Here is a 27,842-nt window from a genome sequence, read left to right on the forward strand (position 1 = left end):
GGTGGTCCTGTTAAATCCAGAACATCTTCCCTTTCCTCGCCCACCAGGCAGCTCACACCAGCTTCCCACCTGCCCACGACCTTGGTTAGTGACCTTGAATCCGCCCCACCAGGCAGCTCAGAAGGGCCTGAAGTCCGGTGGTCCCAGTTGACATCTGTCCCAGCTGTCCTTGAGCCAAGGACCCAGCTAGGCCATGCCCGCACCCCTGAGCCTCTGTGAGTCACAAACGGGGGTGTTGAAGCCTCTGTGTTTGTGGCTGGAAATCCCCCCAGGCTGGAAACCAACACCGTCTCCTTGGTGGGGGGGGGGGGGGGTTGTGGGCAGAAGTCCTGAGCGAATTCCAGCCCACAGCTGAGCCCTGCTGCCTGCCCACAGCCCCTTCCCAGGCACGGCCCACCGCCCACTCGCCACGACCTTCCTGCGGTGCCCGCCCCACCCACCCCTGTGCACGGCAGGACCCACAGGAGGGATCCACCGTGGGCTCCCTCCCAGCCACTTGCGTGTCTGGCTTAACCAGAGGCAGACTTGTCAGGGCCTTGGCTGTGCGCTCCCCAGGAGTCTCTCACCTGCCCTGGGTGGGGCCTCCCACGGCGGCAAGCCCCTGGCCCTGGGTGCAGAGGGCACATTTGTCAGCGCACTGTGGCCAGGCCACACACCCCCTGCTGGCATCTTCGGGGAACGTGGGCTCTGCACCTGACACCTTGTCATGCTGGCCTCACACGTGGCGTCCTCGAAGCTGAGCCGGAGGGCAGAGCCCATCGGGTCTGGGTTTCGAAGCCTGCCCTCCAACGTGGGATGGCCCCAGGACACCCAGGCCTGGGGGGGCTTCCTCCAGGACAGGGAGCCCCCCTGCGCTTGGGGAGCCGGGGCCCAGCTGCCAGGAGGGGCCGATGGGACAGCAGGGGCCAGGCCGCAGTCACGGCCTGCGCGGCAACCCCCAGAAGAACGTGTCTCCAGACACGGCACGTTCAAGAAAAAGTAGCAAGAACATCCTGGAAAGTTGGGCTCCCAAGCCTCTCTGGCTCCCTCCCCCCAGCCGGGCACTGGGTGCACTGGGAGGCCTCACTGGCACTTGGAGGCCGGGAGGTGGGGGGTGGGGGGTGCGGCTGGCAAGGGAGAGGTCAGCAGGGAGCAGAGCCTGGGCCAGTGTGGCGTCTGGGCTGGGTGTGGCCATGGGACAGACTGGACTCGCGGCCGTACCCTGGAGGGTGTCTGCCACAGCCAGGGTCTCCCCCAGGAGTCCCCACCCCACGCCTAAGTACACCCGCGTGCACTCACACGCACAGACATCCACGCACGTGCACACGCACACACATAGGCATTCACACGCAGGCACACTCAGGTTTCCGGGACCCAGGAATTTGTCCCTGGTCTCTCGAGACAGGGGTTTAAACACTTGGGACCCGTTCCTTGGCCTGCCCCAGGACCACCCAATCTCGTAGCAGGCAGAGCAGACCAGAGGGACCCCAGCTCCAGCAATGGGCATCTGGGAGCCCTCAGGCTCTGGGGCCCGCACGGTGAGGAGGGCGTGGTCCCCCGGCAGGGGCCCCAACCACACCTGCCGCTCCCCGGGGAGCGACCACACGCACCCTGCCGAGGTCGGGAGGTGCAGGCAGCTAGAGGGACAGCGGGCCCCAGCAGGGGCCCTAGCCCTGGATGTGGCCTGTGAGCTCCAAAGGCCAGGGGCTCCCCACAAAACCCCGTGGGTCCCAGGCCCTCCTCTTGAGCCTCGGCAGGTGCTGAGGGCAGGTGCCCAGGCAACCACAGTGGGACCAGAAGTGCGCTGTGCGGTGACCTCAGGAGGAACGGGGCGGGGGTGGGGGGGTGCCCAGAAGTGCAGGTGATGTCACTGAGGTTCAGCTTCTCCTCCCGAGACCCCGGTGCCGCGTCATGCTGCAGAGCAAGCCTCTGTGCCACCCCCAGAACCTGTGCTGGGTGGATCAGCGGGTGACGTTTCTGCCTCCCTCGTCGCCCACCTCCACCAGTGTCTCCACGGATACTCCCTCGCTCAGATCAGCCGCTTGCCCCTGGGTCTCTGGCTCTGTTGCCGAGACCCCAGCCCGGGCAGCCTGGGGACCGTTCCAGGTCAGACCCAGGGCTCAGAGCCAGGCTCAGAAATGGTCCCAAGCCTGGGGGAGGCCAGGCCCTCCCTGTGTGTGCAGGTTGGGGGGCACCACCAGCTGCCCACTGCCACCCCCCCCCCACCGCCCCAGATCACAGAGGGCCTGCTCCCCACAGACTGGTCACCCTCCACAGTCAGGTGACTTTATTTCCAGAAAAGGTGACAAGCTCTCCTCCAGGGTGGCCAGTGCACACAGAAGCAGGGTCACAGCAGGGCCCACAACAGGACAGTGGTGTCCCCGCACGGAGGCCCCCTCCCCCCCCCCGGGGCAGCACTCCCCCCAGCGGGCAGCGGAAGAGAGGGGGAAGCTGTGGGGCCAGACCCAGAGGGCTGCAGCCCCCGCCCGCCCACCGCCCGCCCGCAGACTCCAGGGAGGGAGAGAGGGGGCGGGGAGAGGCAGCTGGGGCGCAGCTTCAGAAGCCCTTGTCGATGCTGAGGGTGCGGCGGGTGACGTGCTCCAGCTCCCCGGACACGTAGTCGGCCATGCTGATGCGGTAATGCGCCAGCATCTTCAACATGAGCCGCAGGTTCAGCCACCACTGCTCCCGCGGCATGCGGTGCCTGGCGGAAGGGTGCGGTCAGCGCTGGGGACACCGTCCTCGGAGCACCGGAGACCCCCTCCCCTGAGCACCAGATACCCCCTCCTCTGAGCACCCCCAGCACCCTGTCCTCTGAGCCCCCCGACACGCCCTCCTCTGAGCACCGGAGACCCTCTCCTCTAAGCACCAGATACCCCCTCCTCTGGGTACCGGAAATCCCCTCCTCTGAGCACCCCGACACCCTGTCCTCTGAGCACCCCCGACACCCCCTCCTCTGAGCACCAGATATGCCCTCCTCTGCGCACCGGAAATCCCCTCCTCTGAGTACCCCCAATACCCCCTCCTCTGAGCACCAGACGCCCCATCTTCTGAGAACCCGGGCACCCCGTCCTCTGAGCACCGGGACACTGCCTGGAGTGGAGCCAGGCAGCGGTATCTGGGGTGTCCGTCTCTGGGGGCTCAGCACAGGCTGGCTGGGGGAGCGAGGGGGGTGTCCGCAGCCGGACCAGCCCACTGACCCCACCCTATGGGAGGAGCCCCGGCCTGGGCTCAGGCCTGGGTGTGATCACCGCTCTGGCCCTGGGCAGGCAGACGGGGCAGCCCCGTGGGGTCAGGGCCCGAGCGTGGCTGGGCAGGCCACCCCTCTCTTCGGAGGCACTCACTCAAAGTCGGTGTCCTTCTTGAGCTCGGTGACGGGGCTGAAGGCCACCGCCTTCTTCTGCAGGCCGATCACGCAGGCTGAGTCGGGGGCGTTGGCGAACACCCGCCCTGTGGACACAGGCCGCCCTGAACCCTGGGTCCGGGCAGAGGGCGAGGTCAGGCCCGGAGCCACCACCCCTTCCTGCCACATACGCACCATTACGGTAGACGGCCCGCAGCTTCTCCGACATCCAGAGCATGGCCTTCACCCCAAGCTTCGTACCGTAGTTCCGGTCAAAGGGGGTCGGAGCTCCGCCCTGGAAACGCAGTGGGTGAGGGCGCGTCCGTCGCGCCAGAGACGGGGGGCTCTGGCAGGAGCCCAGCAGCACGGCCCCGCCGTGACCGCAGGAGAGCCCTCCCGGCTCCTGACACCCCATCCCGTCCAAGCTCCCTGCATCTCTGTCTCGGCGCCCCAGCCCCTTTGTCTACCCCAGTCCAGCCTAAGAGCCATCTCCAGAGGCCGGGCGGTGGGCTGACTGCCCGTCCTGTCGGGTGCCCTCTGTGGGCCCCGCACAGTGCAGGCTTCCTGCAGGGCCACCAGGAGGCCACGAAGGAGGGGACCAGGCAGGGCGGAGGTGGCCACAGGGGTCCCAGCCCTGCCCTGTCCTGGTGGTGAGGACTCAGGGGGACAGGAGCCTCACCCCCCACCCCTCACCCACACGGAGGGGTGACGAGCAGGTAAGCGCGGGCATGAGGGGGAAGGGTCGGGTGCCCCACGAGGTCGTGCACAGGGAAGGGTCCCCATCCTGCCATATCCTCCTGGGGCCCCTCAGCTCAGGTCAGATGGAGGAAGAGGCCAGAACCAGGCCCCTGGGCCCCTACCTGCTGCAGGTGGCCCAGGACGTTGGTCCTGCAGTCAAAGACGCCCTTCCCCTCGGAGGAGTACAGGTTATACAGAAACTCCGTGGTGTAGTGTTCATGGCACTTCTCGTTTCTGGAAAGAGGGCCGGGGCTGGCTCGGGTCTCGTCCAGACGCTGAGCCCCCGCCGGGCCCGGCCACAGACCAGTGCTGGGGGAGGGTCCGGTGCCCCTCAGCAGCCCCAAGCCACCCTCTGGGTCCGGCGCCCCTCAGCAGCCCCGAGCCACCCTCCGGGTCTGGCAGCCTCACCGAAGCACCAGGCCCCTCTGGATGTGTGTCTTCATCTTCTCGGTCATGTGCTCCACGTTGGCCTGCGGGCATGGGGGGTACACAGGGTGAGCCCGGAGCGAGAACAGCAGCTGCACAGCACCCACCCACAGCCTCAATGCTGTCTGGGAAGGAATATTCCAGGCTAACCACAGGGCCAGTGTGACCCAGGGGTCATGGGGACGCACGCAGGTCGGCTGACGTTGGCGGGGCCCTGGGTGATGGGGCTGGGCCGTGAGGCCAGGTGGGTGGCTGGGGCCAGGAGGCCACGGCAGCGACAACACGGACGCTGGGTGGAGGTCTGCACGGGGTCGGGGAGGAGGCGCTGGGGGTCATGAGCGGGGTCCCCTCGCCGGCAGGGAGCCCCCAGCCTGGCTCCTGTGTGTCTCAGGAGGGGACCCCCGCTCAGCCCCGCTGGGACGTCTGTGGCAGGAGAAGGGCTCGGGGCCTCGGCTCACTTTTAAGTCTTGGATGTTGAAAGGGTCCTCGAAGACGTAGGCGGCGTCGGCCCCCACGGCGATGCCCGTCACGGTGGCCAGGTAGCCGCAGTAGCCCCCCATGGTCTCCACGATGAACACGCGGCGCTTGGTCCCCGAGGCCGACTGCTTGATGCGGTCACAGCTCTGGGGGCCAGAGGTGGTCAGGGACTTCCCCGTGGGCCACAGGGAGCCACTGCCCCTCAGGGACCCGGGTCTTCCCCCAGAGTTGCCCAGGGTGTCACAGCCCACACCGCATGCTCTCCACAGGGCCCTCAGAATCAGGTCCTCAACCGGGGCAACTGTTCGCCCGGGGGACAATGGGGGTGTCTCCAGCACCTAGCGTGTGGAGGCCAGGGATGGGGCCGGGAGGCTCTGACGTGGGGCCAGGGAAACACTGGGCCTCAATCCTCTGATCTGTACACGGAGCAACGCTCCAGCCACTGTAGGGTCATTGTAACAAGGGACGAGGCGACACGTGAAGGTACACATCCTACAGATGCCAGTGATGATGCGACACAGGATGATTCTAACCCAAATGTTCAGAGTTTGAGAAAAAATTATAACATTAAACAAAGAATTGAGAAAGGACCAACAAGACCAGTGGGTTAGTGGGATCTGAACCATGAGGCTAAACCCCAAGTAAGAGACAACCAGCAAAGTGGAGGAAACAGCTCCAATGTTTGCCAGAGGATCGGTGTCCTACACATATAAAGAGCGCTGACAAATACAAAAGAAAACTCACCAGGAGGAAAATGAACAAATACAGAAAAAGGTAATTTTCCATAAAACCCACAAATGGGCAATAAATATAGAAACAAAAGTTCAACTTCATCAAAAATCAAGGTACAAAGGAAAACAATACAATTCTTCCTGTCGTAGAGGCATGAAAAACAGGACGATGTTTGGTGCTGGTGAGGGGCAGAGGCACAGAAGTTTCAGAGGAGCCATGGGTGGCCCCTATATAGCTGCCAGGATGGCAGGGGTGGGGGTGAATTTGAAGAAAACCCCTGCAAGACCACAGGTCCGGGTCTGCAGATCAGGATGGGGGCGGGGGAGGTCTGTAGTCTTTTGTTTGCTTTATTCTTATTTTCTCCTTTCTCCTTTCTCTAGCGTGACGCAGAAGCTGCTTGGGTTCAGTCCCCGGGGCCCCCCGAACACAGAAGTGCTGGACCCTGAGGGAAAGCGGGGCTCCTGTGGGGCCACGGATGGCGTGGGAGAGGTCTAGAGGTGGAGAGAGCCGTGAGGAGCCCCCATGGAACACCAAATGGGGCCAGCCCTGCTCTAGTGACGGCACATTCTCCCGAGTGCCCACCCTCCCACGTCCCAGCCACGGGGCTGGGCTCCCCCACGTCCACGTGTGGCTGCTCACTGGACAGAACCGGGGCCCGACGTCCACACGTGCATTAGCTCAGCTGAGTCAGCTCTGGCCCTGACAGCCACCGTCCCCACACCGCAGTGACCCCAGAGCCAAGTCCTGCCTGCCACCCATGAGGCCTTGAGGGACAGCCCACCTGGGAGCTCGCCACCGTGCCACTCTCCACTTTCTCCTGGGGCCACCCCACGCCTGCCCGCGTCCAGCCTGGCACCCCACCTACCTCCATGGCGGCGTTGACGGCGGTGTCCGATCCCAGGCTGAAGTCGGTGCCCGGTACGTTGTTGCTGATGGTGGCCGGGATGACGCACATGACGATGCAGAGCTCCTCGTAGCGCCCACGCGCCTCCACCAGCTGCAGCACCCCCTCGTAGGCCTGCGGGCGCATAAGGCTGCGCTGGGCGGCGAAGGCGGGCTCCCGGCCCCGGGGGTGCTTCGGCCCTGCTCCCCAGCTGACGCGCTATGTGCCTGGGGCTGGGTGCCGGGACCCCTGCAACCACCCCGGGGCCGCGACCCGGCGGACCCCACCCAGGGGCTCCGCAGCCCGTCAGCCAGGGAAACAGGGCCCCAAGGAGGACAGGAAGGAGACTCGCCCACCCTGCTGGGACCACCTTCGACACCGGGCGGGCTGCAGGGGGCCTGGGGCACCTCAGGGAAAGGGCAAGAATGGGCATTTGTCACTGGGGCTGGCCAAGCACCATGTCACACCAACGATGGCCTACCATGCACAGCACAATGTCTGCGAGCTGCCACAGGGACCCCACCACCTAGGAATCCCACCTCCCAGGGGCCCCACCTCCCAGGGACCCAGCCTCCCAGTGGCCCCTCCTCCCAAGGACCGCGCCTCCCAAGGGCCCCACCTCCTGGGGGGGGGGGTCCCACCTCCCATGGCCCCGCCTCCCTGGGACCCCGCCCCCCTGTGGCCCCACCTCCCAGGGACCCCACCTCCTAAGGATCCCACCTCCCAGTGGCCCCACCTCCCAGGGACCCCACCTCCCTGGACCCCACCTCCCAGTTGGCCCACCTCCCAGGGACCCTACCTCCCAGTGGCCCCACCTCCCTGGGACTCCACCTCCCTGGGACCCAACCTCCCAGTGGCCCCACCTCCCAGGGACCCCACCTCCCTGGACCCCACCTCCCAGTTGGCCCACCTCCCAGGGACCCTACCTCCCAGTGGCCTCACCTCCCTGGGACTCCACCTCCCTGGGGCCCCACCTCCCTGGGACCCCACCTCCCTGGGACCCCACCTCCCTGGGACCCCACCTCACAGGAGGGGCACAGGCCAGAGGAGAGTGGGGATGGACCAGGAGGCCACAGGGTTTCCTGCCCTGGGGCTGCCCACCCCTACCAGGAGCTGCTGCTCAGAAGGTCAGAGCTGCCCCCCACCCCCCCTGCTTCTCCCCTCCCCCTCCCCCTCTCCAGCACCCAAGAGCCAGCACCAATTTAAACTCTGTGAAGCCTATAGGAGAAGGTAAAAACCTTCCCAGAGCCGAACACCACAGGGAGCCCCATGGCCCCATCAGTCGGCTGACTCGTGTGACTCCCCAGCCAGGAGCATGGGGTTTCCAGAAGGGCCACCCCAGCGGCCCCAGGCAGAGAAGACATTCTCCAGGGTCCTTGCCCCAACCTCGTTCCCTGCAGTGGCCCGCACCTCAAAGCCGCCGATGACCAGCAGGGCCTGGATGTTGTAGGTACGGATGTTTTCCACTACCTTCTGCATGTAGCTCTTGGGCAGCGTCCTGCAGTGGACAGAAGTCAGATAAACGTGGCCCAGAGAGCCTGGACAGAAGGACACGCTCCCACACCGCACCTGATCGAGACGCGCGGGTGGCGGTGGGGGGAGCCAGCCCTAGATGTGCTGCTGTGATTCTCGTTCAGCGCCCGGGCGTCAGTGGGGCCCACGGTGGGACAGGGGAGGGGGAGCTGCCCGCCAGCTGCCTGACAAGATGCTTTCTGTGGGCGGGGGGCCACCTGGGCCACTCTCCTGTGCACAGGTGGTCTCAGGATGGGGTGCAGCCCACCGCGGGCCGGCCGCCAGCCAGAAGCGAGGACCTAGTCCAGGCCACGGGGCTGGTTTCCCCCGGCAACGTCCACTCCTCCTGAGCCTGCCTCTAGATCCCCCGCCCCCCGCTGCCCACGGTGGCCAGGGAGCCGGGCCCGTCAGCCAGCAGCTCACCTCTTGGTCCCCAGCATGGAGCCGCCACGGCCCAGCCAGCCGGCCACATCGTGCCAACTCACTTCCTGTACCTGCGGTGGGGAGGTGCAGCTGTAGGGGGCCGGGCCAGGCGCTGACCATCACTGCAGGTCAGAGCAGAGCCCCAGGCCCCTCTCCCGAGGGCCTCTCATCCGCTTTCTTCAGGGACCTGCCCCGGGGCATTGCCTGAGCCCCCCGGTCCTTGTTACAAGCTGGGGGTGGGTTATAAACACACCAGCACACGCGCGGAACCATTGTGTGGTTGCTGTCACAGCCGCACCTACCTGACCCTTGGCCAGGCCTTCAAAGCCATCGTGCACGACATACACCGTGTGGCCCTGGGAGATGCCAGACCGCACCGCCGAGCGCACAGCCGCATTCATGCCGGCCGCCGGGGCGCCCACGTTCAGGATGGCCAGGGAGAAGTTGGTCTTCAGACAAGAGGAAGGAGACAGCAGTGTGAGCACGGGGCTGGTGGGGAGCCAGCTGGCCCAGACACAAGTCAGCGAGGGGGTGGCCCCCGGAAAAGGGGCCAGGCTCCCCTGCCTGCCTGCACACCATCCAGCGAGTGGACTCCGCTGGGAAGGGCACACATCTGTCCCACAAGTTCCTGGCAGAGACCCAAATGAGCCACAGCACAGGCCCGGCCGGCTCATCAGCTCAAGTCCTCTGGTCGCTCTCGGCCAAGTGCAGCTCGTGGGGGGCAGCGCGCGGGTTCGGGCCAGAGCCAGCGCCTGTCCCGAAGCCTCCAGCAATCACCCCACACCCTGGGCTCAGAGCAGCCAGCGCCCCAAGATCTTGGCGAGTGGCACGGATGCATAGCGGAGGGGGCCACATTCATCAAGTGCAAAGAAGCGGGTGATACTATTTTAGTACCGGAGTTGCGGGAGGTAACCAAAACATCACCCCGACCTAGAATCAGCCTAAGAAATTACCAACGGACTATTCCACGGTTTTCCAGACCATGTCCCCAGAACCTGGTGCGTGTGGCACATACAGCCCACCTTGCTACAGGCAGTCTCGTGGCCAGCACTCCGTGGTCACATGTGGCTCTGGTGGGTCCTGGTCACACAGCCCTGTGGCCCCAGATGTGGTCACACCAGCGGTTCCAGGAAGGGACATGGAGACAGCTCTGCTGTACTGGGGGTACGGCCTGTCCCTGACCAGCCCCTGGGACAGATGGGGGCCAGGGCCCCGCTGGCTGGGACAGTCCCAGCGGGACCCTTTCCTCGTCCCCAGGTTTCAGAAACAAGTCCCGTTATCATTCTTATTTTGAAGAAAGCCCATTTCATGAGGTTTTGGGCTGTTTTATAACATTTCATAAGCACTAGCTCCTCTCTGTCCTGACCTAAGCCTATAGGCCTGACTTAATTTCCTCCAGCTGTTTGATACGTGACCGGCCAAGGTCACGTCCAGGCCCAGACGCCGGCTGTCTGGGACCCGCTGGTCAGGCAGAGGCCAAGCCTCTCAGCTCATGGCTCTGACCCAGACAGGAGGGAGGGTCCATAGGGCCAGCTCAGAGCTTCCTGCTCCCGGGGCAGACCCCGGCTCCGCGGGCAGGTGGACCCAGGGGCAGGCTCCAGAGGTGACAGTGACGAGGGCCCTGCGGCTCACCCCCCCTCACCTTCTCTGTGGAGACCTTCTGGTGTGCGAGCAGCTTGTAAATGTTCCAGTTGTTCTCAAAGCTCCTGGAAGGGAAGCCGGTCATGCCTCATGCAGCCCACAGCCCACAGCCACACAGCTCAGCACAGCCCGTGGCCCCACCACGCAGCCACGAAGAAGCTGGACGCCGGCGTGGCTCACCACCCCAGTCTGGTGGCTACGAAAAGCCCTGAAGAGCACGGCCCCCACGCCCCTCTTAGCAAAGCGACAGCCCCGCATCCGGCCTGTGCAGGGGGGTGGGGAGGGGGTGCTGCAGGTCCAGCCCTCCTGGCTGCTGCAGGTTGACCCCCACCTTCCTTCTGTGGACGCCCCTCCGGGTTCCCGCCCCAGCCGCCCCTCTGCCCTCCACCCTGTGTGGCAGCTCCTGTCCACCTCGCAGCCCGCCCGCTTCCCCCGTCACAGGGACCCTGTGCCTCCGTCCTGCTGCCCCACTTCTACGCTTGGCCACACACACTCGGAAGGAAGGGTCTCTGCCAGGGCGTGTGCCCTGAGGGCCAGGGGCACAGCCACGTGGGCGTCTGCTGAGGGCCTGTGGAACAGACTGCGCTCAGCGCCGGGCCCCGGGAGCCCCTCACCTGCCACGGAGCTGGATGGCCTCGTCGAACCTCTTCTCATCCATGGCCTTCTGTACCTCCTTTGTCTTCACCAAAAGAGAGGTACAGGCTGGAGGAGGCCCGGGGCACGCTCACGGCCGCCGCCCGACTCCAGGAGCTCAGTGAGCTCCGGCCGCCCCCACACCTCTCGTGGGGCCCACCTTGAGGACACGCTCATGCCTCCCTCGCCTCCCTGGAGGGCTGTAGGCCCCCGATACCCCGAAATGCGACAGGAGGTGGCATGTGACAGGGGAGCAGTGGGACAGGGTGGGGACATGAGGTGGGGACGGGGCCTGTGCCCTGACAGGACCTGGAGGGACGGGTGGTCCCGGCCAGCCGGGAAGGGGGCAGGTGAGCAGAGCAGGGGGGCAAAGCCCCCCCCCCCCGGAGGCATCTCTGCAGGGAGCACCCCCACCCTGGCCGGCCCGAGGTGGGGCTGGGCACTCACCACCTGCACACACTCCATGAGGGGCAGCCGCACGGACTGGTTCCCCGACAGGCTGACCACGCAGGCCTGCGTGTCGGGAGTGGCCTCCAGAAGCGCCATCACTGCCTCCATGCCCATCTTGCTGCTCTGAGCAGGGAGAGGGGCGGGTGGGGCTCAGGGAGGGGCGGCCCACCCCCGAGCCACGTGCACCCACACACAGGCCGGTCCAAGCTTCTGGAGCAGGTGATCCCAGAAATGACTTCATGTGACCACCGTTCACAACAGCCCCTCCGGGGTCTCGGACAGCCCCACTAGGACACCACAGTCGCTCAGCCTGACGGCAACAGGTGGGAGGCAGGATGGGCTTCCAGCACTCTTTGCTCTAACAAGGCTGCTGGCTTGGGCTCCATGTCACGGCTCCTGTGTCCCCGCCCCACATCTCAGCATGCGTGAGAAGGAGGGCCGGTGGGCTGGGCTGGCCAAGACATTCAGGACCTGCTCTCCTCTGTCTCTGACCCGGGCACCTTGTGTCTTCTACCAGCTTCTACGAAACTGGCAGGCCACTCTTTTCTTGTAAGCAGGGGACACCTAGACCCGTCCCCTCACATCTCTGCCCCCCCGGTTTGCAAGGAGGACAGTGCTCCGTCCCGCCGTCCTGGGGCCCTCAGGAGGCTCTCCCAAGTGCTGAAGCCTCGTGCAGGCTGCAAAGAGTGCCCAGCCAGGCGGGCAAGGCCCCTGTCCGGGGTCAGCGTCCCTGCTTCTCTGTGTAGGACTAGGGGGACAGCACACGGGGTCTCCTGGGGAAGGCAGGTGCAGGCCCCAGGCGCAGGGTAACCAGCCCTTGTGTGTGGACACTTTACCACCCGTGGGGACTTTCCGGGCCCCAGACCCTATCTCCATCTGGTGGCACAGGATTCCCACTTTACAGAGGACGAGGTGGGACCCAGCAGTGATCAGCTGGGCTGATCAGTGACGGCACTCAGGCCACAGGCCAGGTCTCTGCCTCCCCAGGGCCTCCCCCAGGTCATAAAAGCTGTCGTGCTGGCACTGTGGGCCACACTCAGAACCACCAGACTTCAGACCCTAGAAGGGCGGAGCCAGGGTCCTGCCCTCCATGCACTGCCCCCTTTTCCGGGGGCCAAAAGCCATCACCGGGAGGCCCGGGAGCCCAGGTTGCTGAGGTGAGGGGCGGGGACACACGTCCCCAGCCCTGCGTTTCCCACCCACACAGAAATGGAGGGACCCTGTCTCCATTTCATCTGTGAGACCAGCGGCAGCGAGAAAATGCCCGCCGCGCTCACCCACTCGTGCACGCCCAGGACAGAGCAGCACCCCACCTACCAGGATGCGGTCGAACGCCGAAGGGGTCCCTCCCCTCTGCACGTGGCCCAGCACAGTCACACGGGTGTCGAAGCCCAGCCTCTGGACCACCAGCTGCTCATGGGGAGAGAGTCGGGGCCGGGGGGGGGAGGGGGGGGAGGGGTCCTTGGGTTCAGCGCCCACCCTCACTGCCCTGCCACCCCTCGGGCCCCTAACCCTGGTCCTCGCCCCTCCCGATCTCAGGGATACCAGGGTGTCAGCCCCCCAGGGCCCCGTGAGCCGGCTCAGGATTCATGCCCACGGGGCATGTGTGTGTGTGCATGTGGAGCTCCCGTGGGGCGGGGGGGCATTTCTCTGCATGTGTGGACGTGTGATGGTGTCCCTACAGCCCCGGTCCTATTGCTGGCAGCATCCTAGTCCTCAGCCCCCCGGGTCAGGCTCCCCCAGGCCCTGAGTCTGTGCAGACGCAGCAGGTGGGCTGACTCCTGACCGGGGACACGCGGACAGTGTGGCAGCCAAGAAAGGGAGGAGAGGCTCACAGGGGCTGTGCCCTGTCAGGACGGGGGCCCAGGGCCCGGGGGGTGGACCGTGGTAGGTGGGTGGAGGTCACAGGGAAGAAGGGCTCCCCGCAGTCTGTTATTCAGCTGTGAGCCCTGCACAGGGTGGGAGTCACTGTCCCCCCGAGGGGTCACCGGCAGGGGCAGGGCCCCATCGTTGGGATGGCACTGGGGGCCTGGACTCGGCCTCTGGGATGGGGAACGGGCCTGTCCCTGCAGGGAATGTGTTCTGAATGGAGACTGGGAGCCAGGGGCAGGCGGCTCACGACAGATGTGGGGCCACACCTCAGCCTCGGGGCCAGGCCTTCTCAGGGGGCCCCTGGCACACCTATCCCGCATCTGGCTATCACCGGGAATGAAGAAGCTCCCTCCAAGAGCCTGCTGTCTATGGGGTGCTGGGGGCGAGCCCCAGCAAGAGCACTTGGCACTGGAGATAAAGGGGTGCCCATCCCACCGAGGCCCCACCCACCCCATGTGACCCCCCCCCCCCAAACTCACGTCCTTCACATAACGGGACGAGATGGGCTTCCCGTTACGGTCAATGGCGCCCTCCGCGATGATGATGATGTTCAGTCGGGACCCTCTGCTCCGAGTCTAGGTCAGAGATGCCCCAGGGCTCAGTGGCCCGCCTGCAGACATCTGCCTGGGACACCTGCCATCTGCGAGCCTCCCCTGGGGTCCACACCAAGGGGCCCACAATCCACATGAGAAGAGGGCAGGCGTGGACTGAGATGTGCCGACGGGGGACCCTGCTCCCCCTGCCGCCCCGGGGGTGGGGGAGGCGCTAGAGGAGGGCTCTCTGCCCGCACACCTGGCAGGTGGGGGCAGCAGGGGAGGACGGGGGGCCCTGGGGCTGGGAACTGGGCAGACGGTACAGGGAGGTCGCTGCACGTGCTCCCAGGGAACACCTGCAGCCCCCTCGGGACTCGGGAGCCGGGATGGGGCCAGAGGGACCCTGAAATTAGGTCCGTGAGCCAATCAATCCTCAGGCAGCTGACCTGACACACTGAGGCAGGCCTCCAGGCCTCCGTTTTCTTAGCCCTAGAATGGAGTGACCTCACAGCGCTGGCCACCGCCCAGGCCTCCCTGGACACCCGGCACTGTTGGCGTGAGACCCCCTCCCCGGGCTGTGGAGGGGCCAATGGGGCACCGAGGGGACCCACAGCATCCTGCACCAGCCCTTAGTGGGATTAATCATCACAAATCCAAAGCTCTCTGGGGAGAACACTTCTCAATCATTTCTTTCTTCGAAAGCATACAAAATATTCACTCTGGCCGACAAGCCGTGTCTGCCCCCCAGCATCCAAAGAGCCTCAGAGAAGACAGGGCCTGAGCCACTCCTGTGGGGTCCAGGGCAGTGGGAGGGACAAGTGGGAGTGGAGGGCTGCCTGGAGGAGGTGATGCTGATACAGGTGAGGTGAGGGAGCCAGAGGCAGGGCCGCAGGTGGAACAGAAGAGGCAGGGAGGTGGGTAAAAAAGGGGTAGCACCCGCACCTCACAGAGGGTGTCTGAGGCTCAGGGAAGCCTAGGGCGGGCCCGAGGGCCTCACACAGCAGGAAAGAACTGACCCTGAGGGCAGGCACCTCAGGAAAGGCCCAGCCCCAAAGTCGCAGCGAGTGAGCCAAGGCCGAGGTCAGCTAGAGACCATGCTACAGAGCCTCGCTCCACGTGGTGAAAGCCACGAGGCCCCGGACTCTACCCAAGGACAACATGGGCCTCCGGCCAGCCCCACCCGCTGGGCTTCACGTGGCCCTGCCCTCGGCTTCACCAGCCCTGGGCAGAGATGCAAGGCCAAGGGGCTGGAGGAAACACCGCAGTGGATGAGACTGATGCCACCCTCACTGTCACACGGGGACGGGGACACTCGAGAGCCAGCCCCGGGCCCACCCATCAGACTGACCTCCCGGGGCTCCTGAACTGAAGAAAGGGCCGAGCCCCTGGGCTGCCTTGTGCTCGCCCTGAGGTCGCAGTCCTGGCCTGAACGTGAACTTCGGTGCGCAACCGCGAGGCCCCCTGCCTCAAATCCAGACCGCAGCCCCTTGATCTGAAGGCCCCCCCAACTCCCACCATAGTCCCCCCACCTCAGGGTCCTCCTGTCCTCCACTGAGCCCTGGCCTGGCTGAGGGGCCAGCCCGTGCCGGCTGGGGCATCTTGGGGGTCCCCGGGGCAGACTCCATCCGGGGGCCGCCCGAACTGTATTCCAAACACCCTGCTCCTCCCCCAGACAAAGCCTCAGCCCCCACTGCCTCCCCATCCTGCCCCCATGGCCCATCTGGGGCCTCGTCTGCTGGGGTCACTGCCCGGTGTCCCATCCACCCATCGTCATGAGGCCACTTCCCTTGGCTCAGGCTCAGCGGCCACAGCCCCCGGAGGCCGGCACGACCATGTCCCACGCCTGCCCCCTCCCCATGTCAGCACTGACCAAGGAGCTGAGCCCAGGCCCGCCCAGGCCCGCGTCCTGAGCGCCCTCCCCTGCTTCCTCTGCCCAAGGCCACGCTGCTGGGGGACACCCATCTCTCCGTGTCCCAGCGGCTCGCGGCAGGAACCTCCAAGAGAACCCCCCCCCACACTCACCTCCCCAAGTCTCTCACACATGAAGTTCTCCCAGCCGTCGTCGGGGGGCGCCTCGGGGATGAACAGCCAGTCAGCCCCCGAGGCCAGGGCGGACACCAGGGCCAGGTACCTGGGCGAGCAGGACGCTTAGGGGCTCCAGCGGGCGGCGGGGCGTAGCCAGCACCACGTATGGCTCTGAGCTGTGATGGGACTCACCACACCCGAGCCCCCAGTCCCTCGGCACCAAGTCAGCACCTGCACCGTTCGGGCCCCGCGGAGGCGCCGCAGCCCCAGGCCTGCTCCCCAGGAGACCCTCCCCGCCCTCCCGCCCGGCAGGGCGGTCCCCTTACCCACAGTGCCGCCCCATCACCTCCAGCACAAAGGTCCTCTGGTGGCTGTGGACACGGAACAGGGGGACGCGTCAGTGCCGCCCCCGGGCCAGCTGCACGAGTGGGCACAGCCCAGCAGAAGCAGCCCAGGCACAGGGGCAGTGCCACGCTGCCCACGGCCCCCGCCCTGCCAGGGAAACGCCCTGGCGACACAGCAGATGTAGGAGAGACGGCCCTTCCCACGCCCAGGGCAGCCGAGACCCTGCAGTGCGGGCCACCCGTGCCTGGGCTCACAGCCCACCTTTGGGCCGGTTTTCACTGATCTGCTCCTGGGGCCGAAGGCCACGCGCCCTGCCTGGGCCCGGGGGTCCCCGCCGGCAGCCTGAAGGCCCCTTGGGGACGCACGTTTGCTCCGGGGCCAGCGGGCGGCCTAACGGAGACCGGGTGCACAGCTGGGGCCCCGTGGCTGGGAGACGGGACCCCAGCTCGCTGGTGGGGGAAGGGGGGCTCGCTCACCTCTGGGCGGTGGTGGTAATGGCGTCGATGACCTCCATGATGCGGTGCAGGGCCGAGTCCGTGCCGATGGTCATGTCGGTGCCGCAGAAGTCGTTGTCGATGGAGCCCACCAGCCCCACGATGTTCAGGTGCGAGTAGGTCTGCGCTGTGCTCTCCGAGATCTTGCCTGCACGAGGAGCCAGCCCTGAGGCCCCGCCGGCCTGACCCTGCTCCCTTGGCCCCCTGTCGCCCACCCCCAGCCCCCTAGCAGCGTGGCCCCCTCGCCGGTCCCAGGCTCCGAGGCCCCCTGTACCGCCCCGGGTCCCCAGGTCCTGCCGCAGGGGTGGGGGAGGGGCGGGGCGGCTGAACCGCAGACGTTGAGGCCACGAGGCCTCCCAGAGAGCCTTGGAGGGAGCACCCCTCATCGCCAGGTCCCCACTAGGGCCACCGAACTCAACTCCAAGAGGTCACTTTCCGACTGGCAACCTTGGGACTCTGTCTTTCGTTACCAACGCTTAGTTCTTCTGTCCCTGCGAACGGTGACCAGGTCTGTAACCCACGCCCGGAATCAATGACAGACAGGGCGTGTCCACACAGCAGAGGACGTCACCCTGGAACCATCGTCCCCACCAGGAGCACAAACGCTGCCCGGGGGTCCCCGACGCTGCGCTCCCAGAGGCCCTGGGCTCGATCACTGACCTCCTCACTCCCGGCCGAGCCCAGCCCGAGGCTCCCGGAGATGGCCGGGGCTGCCCTGACCTGGGGCCAGGCCGGGCCCCCTCCTCCCGGCCAGCAGCCAGCGGCCAGACGCATCTCACCAGCCCGTCCCCACTGCCCTGCAGCGGTGGCACAGGGGTGCTGGGGCCGCCGTGCCCCGCCCCCCCCCCCCCCCCCCCGGCCCCAACCCACCTGCTGCCACCAGCTCCTCCAGCAGGCTGCCCCACTCGCGGCGGAAGATGTTGGCGCCCGTCAGGCTGCCGTCCCCGCCGATGACACACAGGTTGGTGATGCCACGCTGGACCAGGTTGTAGGCCGCCGCCAGGCGCCCCTCCCGCGTGGTGAAGGCCTGGCAGCGGGCACTGCCGATGACGGTGCCGCCCTGTGGGGACAAGAGGGAGCCTGGGGGTGCCGCGGCGGCACCGCGGGGGCAGGGAGGGACGGGCAGACCCCGCACAACTCGGAGAAGGCCAGGGTTTTCTCTGGAAACCTGGGCACGTGTCCCCACCTCCCTGTGCCTTTCTCCTGGTATTTGCAACGAGGAGAAGGATCTCCCCGTGTCAGGAAGTGAGGAGGCTCGGAAATCTATGACACGCGTGTGCGCGCACGTACACATGAGCGTGAGCACACAAGTACACGTGTGCACACGGGCAGGCTCGATGCGGGGAGCTCCCCGAGCCCCAGGGGGACCTGCCTTCAGTCCCGGGCTCCCCCGGCACACGGCCCTCACAGGCTCCGGCCAGACTCCTGAGTCAGTGGGCTGGTGCAGGGGCACCACCCTGGAGGCAGAGAGCGAATCCTCCCCGTGTGCCCCCAACAGCACCTCGGGGCGGGAAAGGAAGGATGGCGGGAGCTTCCCTGGGGCCCTCCTGAAAATGCCCAGCATTCCTCCCGGGAGCCCCTCCTGCCCCCTGTCTCCCTCCTGCCTTCTCTGCCCCCTCCTGCCCCCTTATGACCCTCTGTCTCCCTCCTGCCCCCTCTTGCCTCCCTCCTGCCCCCTCCTGCCCCCTCTGTCTCCCTCCTGCCCCCTCTGCCCCCTCCTGCCCCCTCTGTCTCCCTCCTGCCCCCTCTGCCCCCTCCTGCCCCCTCTGCCCCCTCCTGCCCCTTCTGTCTCCCTCCTGCCCTCTCTGTCTCCCTCCTGCCCTTCCTGCCTCCATGTTCTGGGCTCCCTACTCCTCCCCAAACACCAGCTCTTCCCAGCTCCCTCCACCTGCTGACCTTTAGGCAAGCCTCACAGCCCAGTTTAGTACTCGGCCCAAAGCCCCCTCCCCGGGGCTGCTCACTCAGAGCAGAGAGGCCACAACCACCCTCAGACACAGGGTTAGAGAAGAGCAAATGGCCAGATCGGGGTCTGAGGCCTGAGGGACGCCTCCCTAGACCCCTGGGGTGGAGGACAGGGGAGTGGCCAGGCTTCAGCTCCACTCCAGGAATGGGGGGGGGGGGGGAGCGGGTGGATCTAATGACGCCCGAGAAGGAAGCTCATCCCCACCCCAGTGGACTGAACGGAACGGGGACAGCAAACTGGACCTATCCCTCAGGTGCCCGGGGGGGCAAGGTCCACAGGTAACGCCTGCCCTGGGCAGGAGGGGTGGGCAGCACTGGTGGGGTGGCCATGCCTGGGCACCGGGGTCCAGCCCTGGCCCCCCACCACTCCCACTGACCCATTCGGGGCTCATGATGATAACTGGCCACTTGAATACACAGGGCGTCAGCTGGCAGCCTGGGAGAAACAGGTGACAAGGATGCACATAACCCAGCTCTGGGGGCAAAGACCACCCCTCCCAGGAGCCCCTGGCCCCAGCAAGGTGGGGAAGGACAGCAGCAGCCTGCCTGCCGTCTCAGTCACTGGGAAGCTCAGGACCATGACCACGGGGAAAACCAGGTGGAGGCCGGGAGAGGCCGTCCAGAGGCCACGGCACACCTCTCCCGAAGAGTCCTGCCCCCCTGCCCACCCTACGCTGAAAGCTCTGTCATCTCCTGTCACAGAGGCCACCGTGTCCCCGTGACCCCGGAGCAGCTGATGACCTGGTCAGTCTGGAGCCTAGCCGCCCGAGGTGCAAGGCGTGCGTGTGTGTTTCTGTGTGCGCGCACACACGTGTCTACACATGTGCCCCCGGGCAGGAAGGGGCCGTCCCACTGCAGGCCTTACCAGCTGGATGATGTTGGACACGCTGAGCCAGTTGGCCTGCTTAATGTTCTCGCCTCCTTCCACGAGGCCCTCGTAGCCCTGAAACCAGAGAGGGACGGGGCGAGACAGGCGCCCCACAGCACCGTCGGCTGCGGGCAGGGCACTGGGGTGTTCTGCCCAAACCCCGTCTGGCTGGAAGTGGGCCCACGGGTCCTGCCCCCCGAGGTCCCCCTGCCAAGCCCCGGGCCCTGGGTGATAAAGCAGGGTGGCCAGCAGCCAGCGGTCATGGGATGTTGGCTGGAGAGACCCAGGTGCCCAGCTGGTCCTTCCAGAACACCCTCTGCAGGGCTCGAGAGCCTATTTATCAGAGAGTTACACAGGGCAGAGGCTGGTGCTGCAGCCGGCCACCTGCTGAGTTCTGGAACCACACACACCAGGTCACCCAGACTGGCAACATAACGAGCCCAGTGCCCAGCGGCCCTCTGCCCGGGACCCTCGTCACAGAGGAAGCCACCATCCTGCCTCCTAAAGGGATTGATTGGATGGGGTGGGGGGGTGGGGGGGGACAGCCAGAGTGTCTGCTCTTGAGTCTGGCTCCTCCCCCTCAGCCCGGTATCTGCACGGGTCCCTGTCATCATGCGGTCCCACAGGGCTGCGATCCACCCGCTGCTGATGGGCATGTGGGAGGTCTCCAGTTTGAGGCTTAGAGACGAGGCTGCTGAGAACACACACGCCCAAGGGGGATGCCCGTGGTCTCCTGGTGTGTGAGCAGTGGACCGCATGGCCACACATGCTCGTGGTCCCCTCCCCGCCCACCAGCAACTCGGCCGGGACCTCTGGGCCAGTCTCCATCCCGGGGGGCTGCGCGTCAGTCCCTGCAGGTGGTTCTGGCTTGACTTCCCTGATGGCCCTGTGCTGCTTCCCTGGGACACAAGCCACCTGCCTCCTGGACGGCCCTGGGAGGAGGCCTGTCCTGCCATCAGGGGGCCCACCTGTCTTAACTGGAGGTCTCCATACCGTCTGGACGTAAACAACGTCTGCACTTATAAACAACGAAAAGACTCAGCCCCACTGCGCTGAGAGGAACGGGGCCACCGCCTCCCTGCAGCCCTCCCAGCTCCTCCAGTGAAGCCGTGAGTGAGCCACTGTCCTGCCTGGGGCCAGAGCCCAGTGTGGCTCTGGATATCTGCCCCGCCCCCTCTGCTTCATCCCCTCCAGCCAGTTCACCCTGTTTCATCACCCGGGGCTGCAGGGTCTTGGGCAGCGGGGCTCTGGGGCAGACAGGGCAAATGGTCCCATTCCTGGGGGTGGAGGTGGGGGGCAGGTACCCCCCTGCCAGGAGCCAGAACCAGAAGAAGGCCCTTGGGGCCACAGAGGGACCGCGGCCCCCAGTCTGAGGGACCACCAAGCTACTTTCTCCCACTTAGGCCAGGCCAGGACCTTTACCCCTCCCCGCCTCCCCGACTCCCTCCAGAATTTTCTGCCACTAGGACACAAGCCAGCCCCTCCCCACAACCCGTGCAGAAAAAGGCAGGAAAATGACCTGAAAACCCGCAGCAGACGCTGCCCAGAGCAAGCAGCTACAAACAGGCAGCTCTCAGTCTGCAAAAGCCCAGGACTGGGCACCGAGCCCAAGCAGAGTGCCGGTCCGGCCCCTGCCCCACTGTGCGCCCAGCACCCCCGGGAACCCCGAGACAGCCGGTCAGCTCAGCTGAAATCAAAGTCTGACTGGCACAACTGTCCTTTCCTAGCCTCGGAACCTTCTAGAACGTCTTTGCATGCTCCTATGCACTTCGTATCACCCCGCCCCCAAGCCTTCTCCCTCTCCAGCCCCTCGTGTGGGCCCAGCCCTCTGGCAGCAAATCTGTGAGGTCTGGTGTTGGTTCCTGGGCCAGTAAAAGCAATCCCTCTTCCTGAGCCCTCGTGGTGTCACGACTGTGTGACGAGTGCTTTCACTCACGACGTCACAGCAGTTGTGCCCCGACATCCCCACCTAACAGAAGAAACGGAGGTCACGGAGATGAAGGACGCACCTGTCATGCGCACACAAGCCCAGGGAGGAGGGGCGGGGACCTCCCTATCTGGAGGCGGCTTGTCCATGGAATGAGGCCACTCCCTTGAGAATCCCACCTTGTCCCCCAGAACATTCTAGACCATTACCAGGGCGTGGGCCCCTCCTGAGACTTTGATACCTGGGGCTTTGCAGGAGCCCAGCCACCCCAAGCCTGGTCGGAGGGTCCAGAGCCCCATGGGAGGGGGCTGCCTAACCGCTGGCTCATTCACTGCCTCCGACATCCCTGCACCACCCAGCGCAGGGTGTGGACCCGCCTCCCCTGGGGCGGGGGTGAAGGGGCCACGCACGGTGGGAGGGAAGATCGGGGTCGCTACAGTTTGCTACAGTCCTAGTCAAAAGTGAAAACAAAGTAACACAACACAGGCAACGCAGTGCAAGGGATTCCACATGTGCGGGTGTGGGGGCACCAGGCTGGAGGGAAGGGTCACCCCAAACCTGAAATAGGTGGGGGGAGGGCAAGGGGCCTCCATTCTGCAGAACAAAATGGAGCGAGGATGCTCTTGCCCCGAGATACTCTGTTACCCGGTGATACTCTGTTGCCCAGCTGTTATTACTAGGTAATTCACACGCACGGTGTGCCCAGTGCTGCCAAGGGTGCAGGAGGGCTGAGTGGATGGAGGAAGCCAACAGAAGGACAACTGGTGGGGTTGAGGCCCCAAACCCCTGAGGGCCACAGCTTCCTACCCTCCTGCATGTCAAGGGCCACGGTCCCCCCCACAAGCACCCAGGGTGGGCTCCTTACCCGCTCCCCAGAGCCAGGGCCCAGCCCCTCCCCGCCTGTTACGTCCTAACCAGCCCCCACGTCAGCATCCCTGCTCTCTAAACCACGACCAGTGGCCAGGTGGCCCAGTCCCTCCCCACTGTGCACGGCCCCCTTTAGTGGCGGTGTGGGGGCCAGAGACCCTGCACGGCGCCTCACCTCGTAGATCAGGAAGACTTTGGCTCCCACGTAGATGCCCATGCGCGTCACAGCTCTGACAGCCGCGTTCATACCTGCAAGGGGATCGGGGCGACATCCATCAGTGGAGGTACAGACACGTCAGGACCCGGGGCCTTCCTCCCCTGAACCTCACAGGGCACCGAGCCAGGAGTTCGAGGTCCAGCCCCGGGGAGCCCGGTCAGGCGCAAGGTGAGCCGCAGCAGGAGCATTCGGAAGTGAGACGAGCCAGAGACCCAGACGAGCCATTCGGAAGTGGCCCGAGCCAGAGACCAGGTGTGTGCGAACGTTCCAGACCCTTTACCGCCTCACCTGCTCCCAGGTTCCCCGTGCGGCCCCTGCGGCTCAGCAGAGCGACCCCCGCCCCCTGCCCGCCTCCTAGACCCACAGGCCAGGCCCTGCCCTTGGGGGAGGACAACGAGGTGGGTGCTTGGCCCAAGATGAAAAGCAGGGGCCGTGAGACACGGGGCGGCACCTTCCAAACCCACCTCTCCCCCTCTGCTGCAGACCCCCCAGCCCATGGCACTGGGGGGGCAGCTCAGGGAGCACACCAAGGACAGCGCCCACTGGCCCAAGGCCACAAGCTCCCTGACCCCCCCACCCCCGGGGGAGGGCTGTGAGCCAGGGAGAGGACGGTGCCCCCAGGGCAGCCTCTACCAGGGGACCCAGCAGCCTCAGGCAGTGTAGCTAAGTGGGCCCCAGCTCCCGCCCTCCAGCCCACACGTGCAAACAGAAGCCACCAGACTCCAGCAGGACCCCCTCTTCCCCGTCACCCAGCCACACCCCCCTCCATGCCCTGGCAGCTGCCCGGGGGCAGGAGAAGGCGCAGCAGGAGGGAAATGCTCCACGCCCAGAGGAATCTCAGCCCCCTTCCTCACGGCTGGTTCTGAGACTGACACCCACAGAGGGCAGAGGGGTCTGCTTGAGGTCCCCTCCACGGGGGTCGCGGGCCCCCACCGTGACCTTGGGCCCCAGCATACAGTGGTGCTTACGAGATGCAGTGCAGCTGTTGGGGGCGGCCCTGTGGGGGCTGCACAGTGGTCCCCCCACAGCTCTCTGACGGTGGGACGGGGCCTGGCCCAGGGAGCAAGTGTCCCAGTGGCCACATGGTCACAGCGGCAGCCATGGAGGCTCGGCAAAGGCCGCAAGGACCCTGCCCAGTGTCCCCAGAGCCACGCCCCCTGGGTCCCATCTTCTGACACTGGGTCTGGGGGCCAGATCACGGAGGTGCCCCAGGCTGGTCTCCCCCAGAGGACCACCCCCCTGCTCATCCCGCCTTCCTCCCTGGCAGTCCCCGCCCGGAGCACGCACACACATCCCGTGCTGTCCCACGCTCACGGAGCCTTTTCCCTGGAGGAAGACTGGGTGCGTCCAAGCCCCCCGAGCCCCCCTCTCTGGCCCCTGAGCTGGTGGAGGCAGGCAGGGCCTATGTGCTCGGTGTCCTGCGGGGGCTCCACAGCGTCTGGGGTCCCTCACAGTGTGTGGGCTCCTCGTGGTGACCCCAAAGTGACATCTCTGGCCCTTTACCCCGGTTACACAAGCCTCGCCGGGTGTGCGGCCTGGAAGGCAGTGGGGAGACAGCAGGCCCCGGACACCCCAGCTGCACGGCGGCCCTCAGGAGGAGCCAGTGTAGGCTCACGGCACGGGGCTCCCCGGAAAGCAGGTGCGCCCGCCACTCTCTCCATTCTACAGACGGGAAGCCAAGGTCTCAAAGGGAGGCTAGAGGACCTGGGGAGCCCCAGCGGGGGAGGCCAGCAGCAGGATGTACCCCGGACACCTCCTCAGTCACAGCGAGCGGAGGGTCCTGCTGCCCGATGTCCACTGCCAGGGGGTCCAAGTGCAGGGGCACCCAGATGTCGGGGGGCAGAGCACAGAGGCCAGCCAGGGCCCGAGCTGGCCACGCTCACAGCTTTCACGCTTGACTTTAGCGAGAGAACCCTGTCGCTAAAGGAATCACAAATGTCCCATGAACCCCCAAAGGGAGGGAAGTGGAGTGTCAGAGAACAAAATCAGGGCAGGGGCCCAGAGGGCACCGCGCACCCAACAGCTGGGGTGCCCTCGATGAGACACCAGCACAGCGCCCTCCCCCCACGTCCCCACCCCAGCCCCGGGCCCCCAGCCAGACACCTGGCTCACTGGCCCTGGATGGCCCAGGCTTTCTGCTCCCTGGTACCCTGGGGCGAGGCCAGCTGGGGCCCACTTCGGGCTCAAGGTCCAAGCCCCACCTCTGACACAGGAGGTGAGGACAGAGGGCACAGGTGGGGACCGGGGGGTGGGAGGGCACAGGCTGGGGACCCAGGCCCACCGTCCAGCTGGAGGTCTCTCTGGGTGCCCCCGGCTGTGCGTGCCACTGGACAGGCCAGCCCCGCGGTCACGATCGTCTCACAGCCTGCCCGGCGGGCCCACCTGGAGCCCCGGACAGCAAAGGGCCTCCGGGGCTATGTTATGCTAACACGTTCAGCCTTTCAGACCCGGTTCTGTCTCAGCGAGACTCAGAGCAGGTCTGTGCTGTCCCCACGGAGGCCGGCCTGAGGGCGGGTTGCCCCTGCCCTGTACACCTCCCTGTGCGCGTCTTAAAAGGGCCTTTTAATTGTCCTTTAATCTGCTTTTCTTTCTCAAAATAAACCCAGCCCTAAGCCGGGGGGGGGGGGGGGGGGGGTGTAAGGGGGTTCAGAAGAGCAGGAGGCTGCCGCCTCCCGGATGCTGGATCCCCCTCCCAGACCCCCCCCCGACCCACCCCTGGGACCCCCCCCACCCCCCTGCTGCCAGAGGGACCGCTGTGAAGTCCATGCTCATCACGTGACTTTTTTCAGCAGCTCCCAGAAAAATAAAACGTGTGAGAAAGTGGTGGCCATGCAGTGACACTGGGCTCAGACAAGCAACTTTAATTGTGGGTTCACTTGTAGCCGAGCCGGCTGGGACGCCGAGAGGGGGAGGGGAGCGAGTGGGTCCTCGCCTACAGAGACAGGACATCCCGGGCCACACCGATCACCGGGAACAGGCCGGTCCTGCGTGTTTCTGGGGGGCAGGGAGGGCCCCGCTCACCCCAGGGGAGACCGACGGTGGGGGCGGTAGGCAGACTGTGCCGTTTTACAGTCTTCTAGTCACTTCTGCACAAAGTGCTCCTGTGCCCTTGAACAACTGGCTGACAGGAAGGGTGAGGCTGCCCCCCCCCCCCCCCCCCCCCGTTTACAGAAGGGGAAACCAAGGCCCCGGGGAAGTGCTCGGGTCACGGCCCAACCATGACCAGGTCTGGCCCTCCGCTCCATGAGGGTGTCTGGTTTTCGCACCCTCCAACAAATGCAGACTTTGGCATCCGGGGGGAAGCGCACCTCACGGTTCCCGCTCTGCACGGCGGCTGTCTGCCCGGCACCCACACGGGAGGGCACATGTGGTGCCCTCAGATCTCCGTGAGGTCAACCTTTATTTGGAAGGCAATGGGGAACCCTTAAACCGAGAACCTGCCCTCTGGAGCGACACGGTCAGGGCAGCCCTGGCAAGAGAGCGGGCCGGCCCAGGGCGGGCACCCACTGCCCGGTTTCGGGCCTTACGGGACAGAAAGGCTCCACTCTCCCCGGAATAGCAGCTGGCCCCTGCACCTTCCTTCCAGCGTCGGCCCTGAGCCCTAAACCGGAAGTCTGTGGAACTTAGGTCCCCCACCTACACGTCACAGAGAGCACACAGGAGAGACGCAGAGGCCGCCCGGGTCTGGGGAAGTGGGGACGCTGGCAGGGAGAGGGTCGAGGCAAGGTGGCCGCGGTCAGCACGCAGGTGCACGGACAGCCACCCTGCATCCGCGTCCAGGAAGCACGGCCCACATGGGCCGAGGCACCAGGGCCGGGCTGGCCGAGTGGAGACCCGCAGCTCAGACAGGCTCCGCTCTCACCCGCCCCACCTCTCAGGCGGGCAGCACCCTTGCTCTCTGACCCCTCAGCCGCCCCCACCCATCCCCCAGCCTCTGTTCAGCCTGTGCCGGGAGAGGGCAGGCCCTGCCGTCCACAGGGCTTTGCACCTGTACCTAAATGCGTGCCGTTTCACCTTCTCAACCCCTCAGGGGCTGCCGTTCCATCATGGAAGAAGGGACTCAGGGATCCAGCCCTCCTGGGATGTGTCTGGCCTTTCCCATGGTCTGATCTCACGGGCGATGCTTCTGCAAGGCCTCCCTCCCTCCACTCCACGGCTGTTCACCTCAGCCCCTGGGCCATGCCCTCAGGAGCTGACAGGCCCGGCCAACGGGCACCAAGTGCTCTGGCCACGAGGGGCTGTGGACGTGCAGCAGGGCACGCTGCCCGCTGACCACACCAGGCCGAGAGGGCTCAGCACACACTGGAGACAGCAGCTGACTCTGCCCTCCTGGGCTTGGGAAAGCCTCCTCCTCCTCCCTCTTCCCTGCTTCCGGATGGGGAATGGGGAGTCAGGGGAGGAGAGGGGTGTGTCTGCACTCCCTCATCTGGAGGGAGGCACCCAGGGGCTCCCAGGTGAAAGGTCCGAGGCAGACCTGGTCCCACCGCACAGCAGTCCCAGGTTCCTCCTGGGACTCAGGACAGGTGCCTCACCGGCCCTTCCAGCCCAGAGGCCCACCGCGCAGCACCGAGGACAAGAGCAGGCTTCGGGGATAGACAGCAGCCCAGCTCTGCCAGGCCTGGGCTGTAGGACCCCCGGGGTGGGGGGAGGGCAGGCCACCAGAAGGCTGCTTGGGCTTCCCCTGCACAAAGCAGGTGAGAACAGCTCTAGAAAACTTCCCAAGCTCCAGCCAGCACACCTCCGATCCTGCCCGCTTCCCCACCCAGGCCTCCAAATAGAAGGGCTGTTCTGGGTGTCCGCCACTCCCAGGGCTGCCAGCCCGGACGGGGGCGGGGACGGGGGAGGGGGTGCGGTGGCAGAGCTGCCCCGAAGGCCGGGGAGGCGGCGGTTCGGGGGCGGCACGAAGGCCCCAGGTATCGGAACCAGGAAGGGCGAGGCTCTCCGCGCCTGCGGGAGCGGGGGAGGCGGCTGTCCAGCTCCAAGTGACCTCGGCTTGGCGACCTCCGGGAAACGGGGTCCGGACACGTGCTGCCCGGAAGGGACGCGGGGAGCGCGCGTCCCGGGGCCGGGGCGGCCGCGCAGACACACCCCCGGCGGCGGGGGGCGGGGCGCAGAGGCCGTGGCCGGAGGCACGTCCGCGGGCGGTCAGGGCGGTCGGGGCGCGGCGGGCGGGGAGGGGGCCGGCACCGGGGGTGCGGGCTGCAGCGCGGGGTCGGCGGGCCGCGCGCCCCCGGGTCGCGGCCGAGGGGGACGGGCGTGCGCGGAGGGGCCCGGGGACCGGCGGACGCCCCCCGCCCCCCGCCCGGCGACAGGCCCCGCGCCCGCGCCCGCGCCCACCTTGCGCGTCGCCGCCGCTGGTCAGCACGCCGATGGCCTTGCCGGCCCCGGACATTCGCAGCTTCTCCAGGTCCACGGTGGCCATGGCGGCGCCGACACGGGCCGCGCTCGCTCCCGCCGGGGCCGCGCACTGTCGCCGGGCCCGCCCCGCGCCGCTG

General features: G+C 66.3%; 1 protein-coding gene across 1 annotated transcript; it reads right to left on the reverse strand.

Annotated features, from left to right (window-relative positions):
- Window positions 1-2,251: 2,251 nt before the first annotated feature.
- On the reverse strand, window positions 2,252-27,842 carry PFKL (phosphofructokinase, liver type). The gene is made up of 22 exons (XM_053220488.1): window positions 27,685-27,842; window positions 22,306-22,379; window positions 19,334-19,411; window positions 17,377-17,566; window positions 16,489-16,654; window positions 15,994-16,038; window positions 15,665-15,773; window positions 13,589-13,684; window positions 12,555-12,647; window positions 11,235-11,360; window positions 10,769-10,833; window positions 10,156-10,219; window positions 8,816-8,962; window positions 8,514-8,584; window positions 7,989-8,076; window positions 6,561-6,713; window positions 4,945-5,109; window positions 4,469-4,530; window positions 4,183-4,294; window positions 3,518-3,617; window positions 3,324-3,429; window positions 2,252-2,683 (listed from the first exon to the last, which is right to left on the reverse strand). The coding sequence occupies exons 1-22, from the start codon at window positions 27,767-27,769 to the stop codon at window positions 2,536-2,538; spliced, it is 2,343 nt and encodes a 780-aa protein (XP_053076463.1). The 5' UTR covers window positions 27,770-27,842; the 3' UTR covers window positions 2,252-2,535.

The sequence above is a fragment of the Acinonyx jubatus genome, chromosome C2, assembly GCF_027475565.1.
Source record: "Acinonyx jubatus isolate Ajub_Pintada_27869175 chromosome C2, VMU_Ajub_asm_v1.0, whole genome shotgun sequence".
Lineage (NCBI taxonomy): Eukaryota > Metazoa > Chordata > Mammalia > Carnivora > Felidae > Acinonyx > Acinonyx jubatus.

Bases quoted from the DNA above. Each gene is read 5' to 3' on its own strand.
- PFKL (XM_053220488.1), bottom strand. From the start codon at position 27,769: ATGGCCACCGTGGACCTGGAGAAGCTGCGAATGTCCGGGGCCGGCAAG. The intron at 10,834-11,234 runs GTGAGTGCCCAG...CTTTTGGTGAAG, and splicing joins TCATGGAGTGTGTGCAGGTG to ACAAAGGAGGTACAGAAGGC. The intron at 8,585-8,815 runs GTAGGTGCGGCT...TCCCCACCGCAG, and splicing joins AAGGCCTGGCCAAGGGTCAG to GTACAGGAAGTGAGTTGGCA.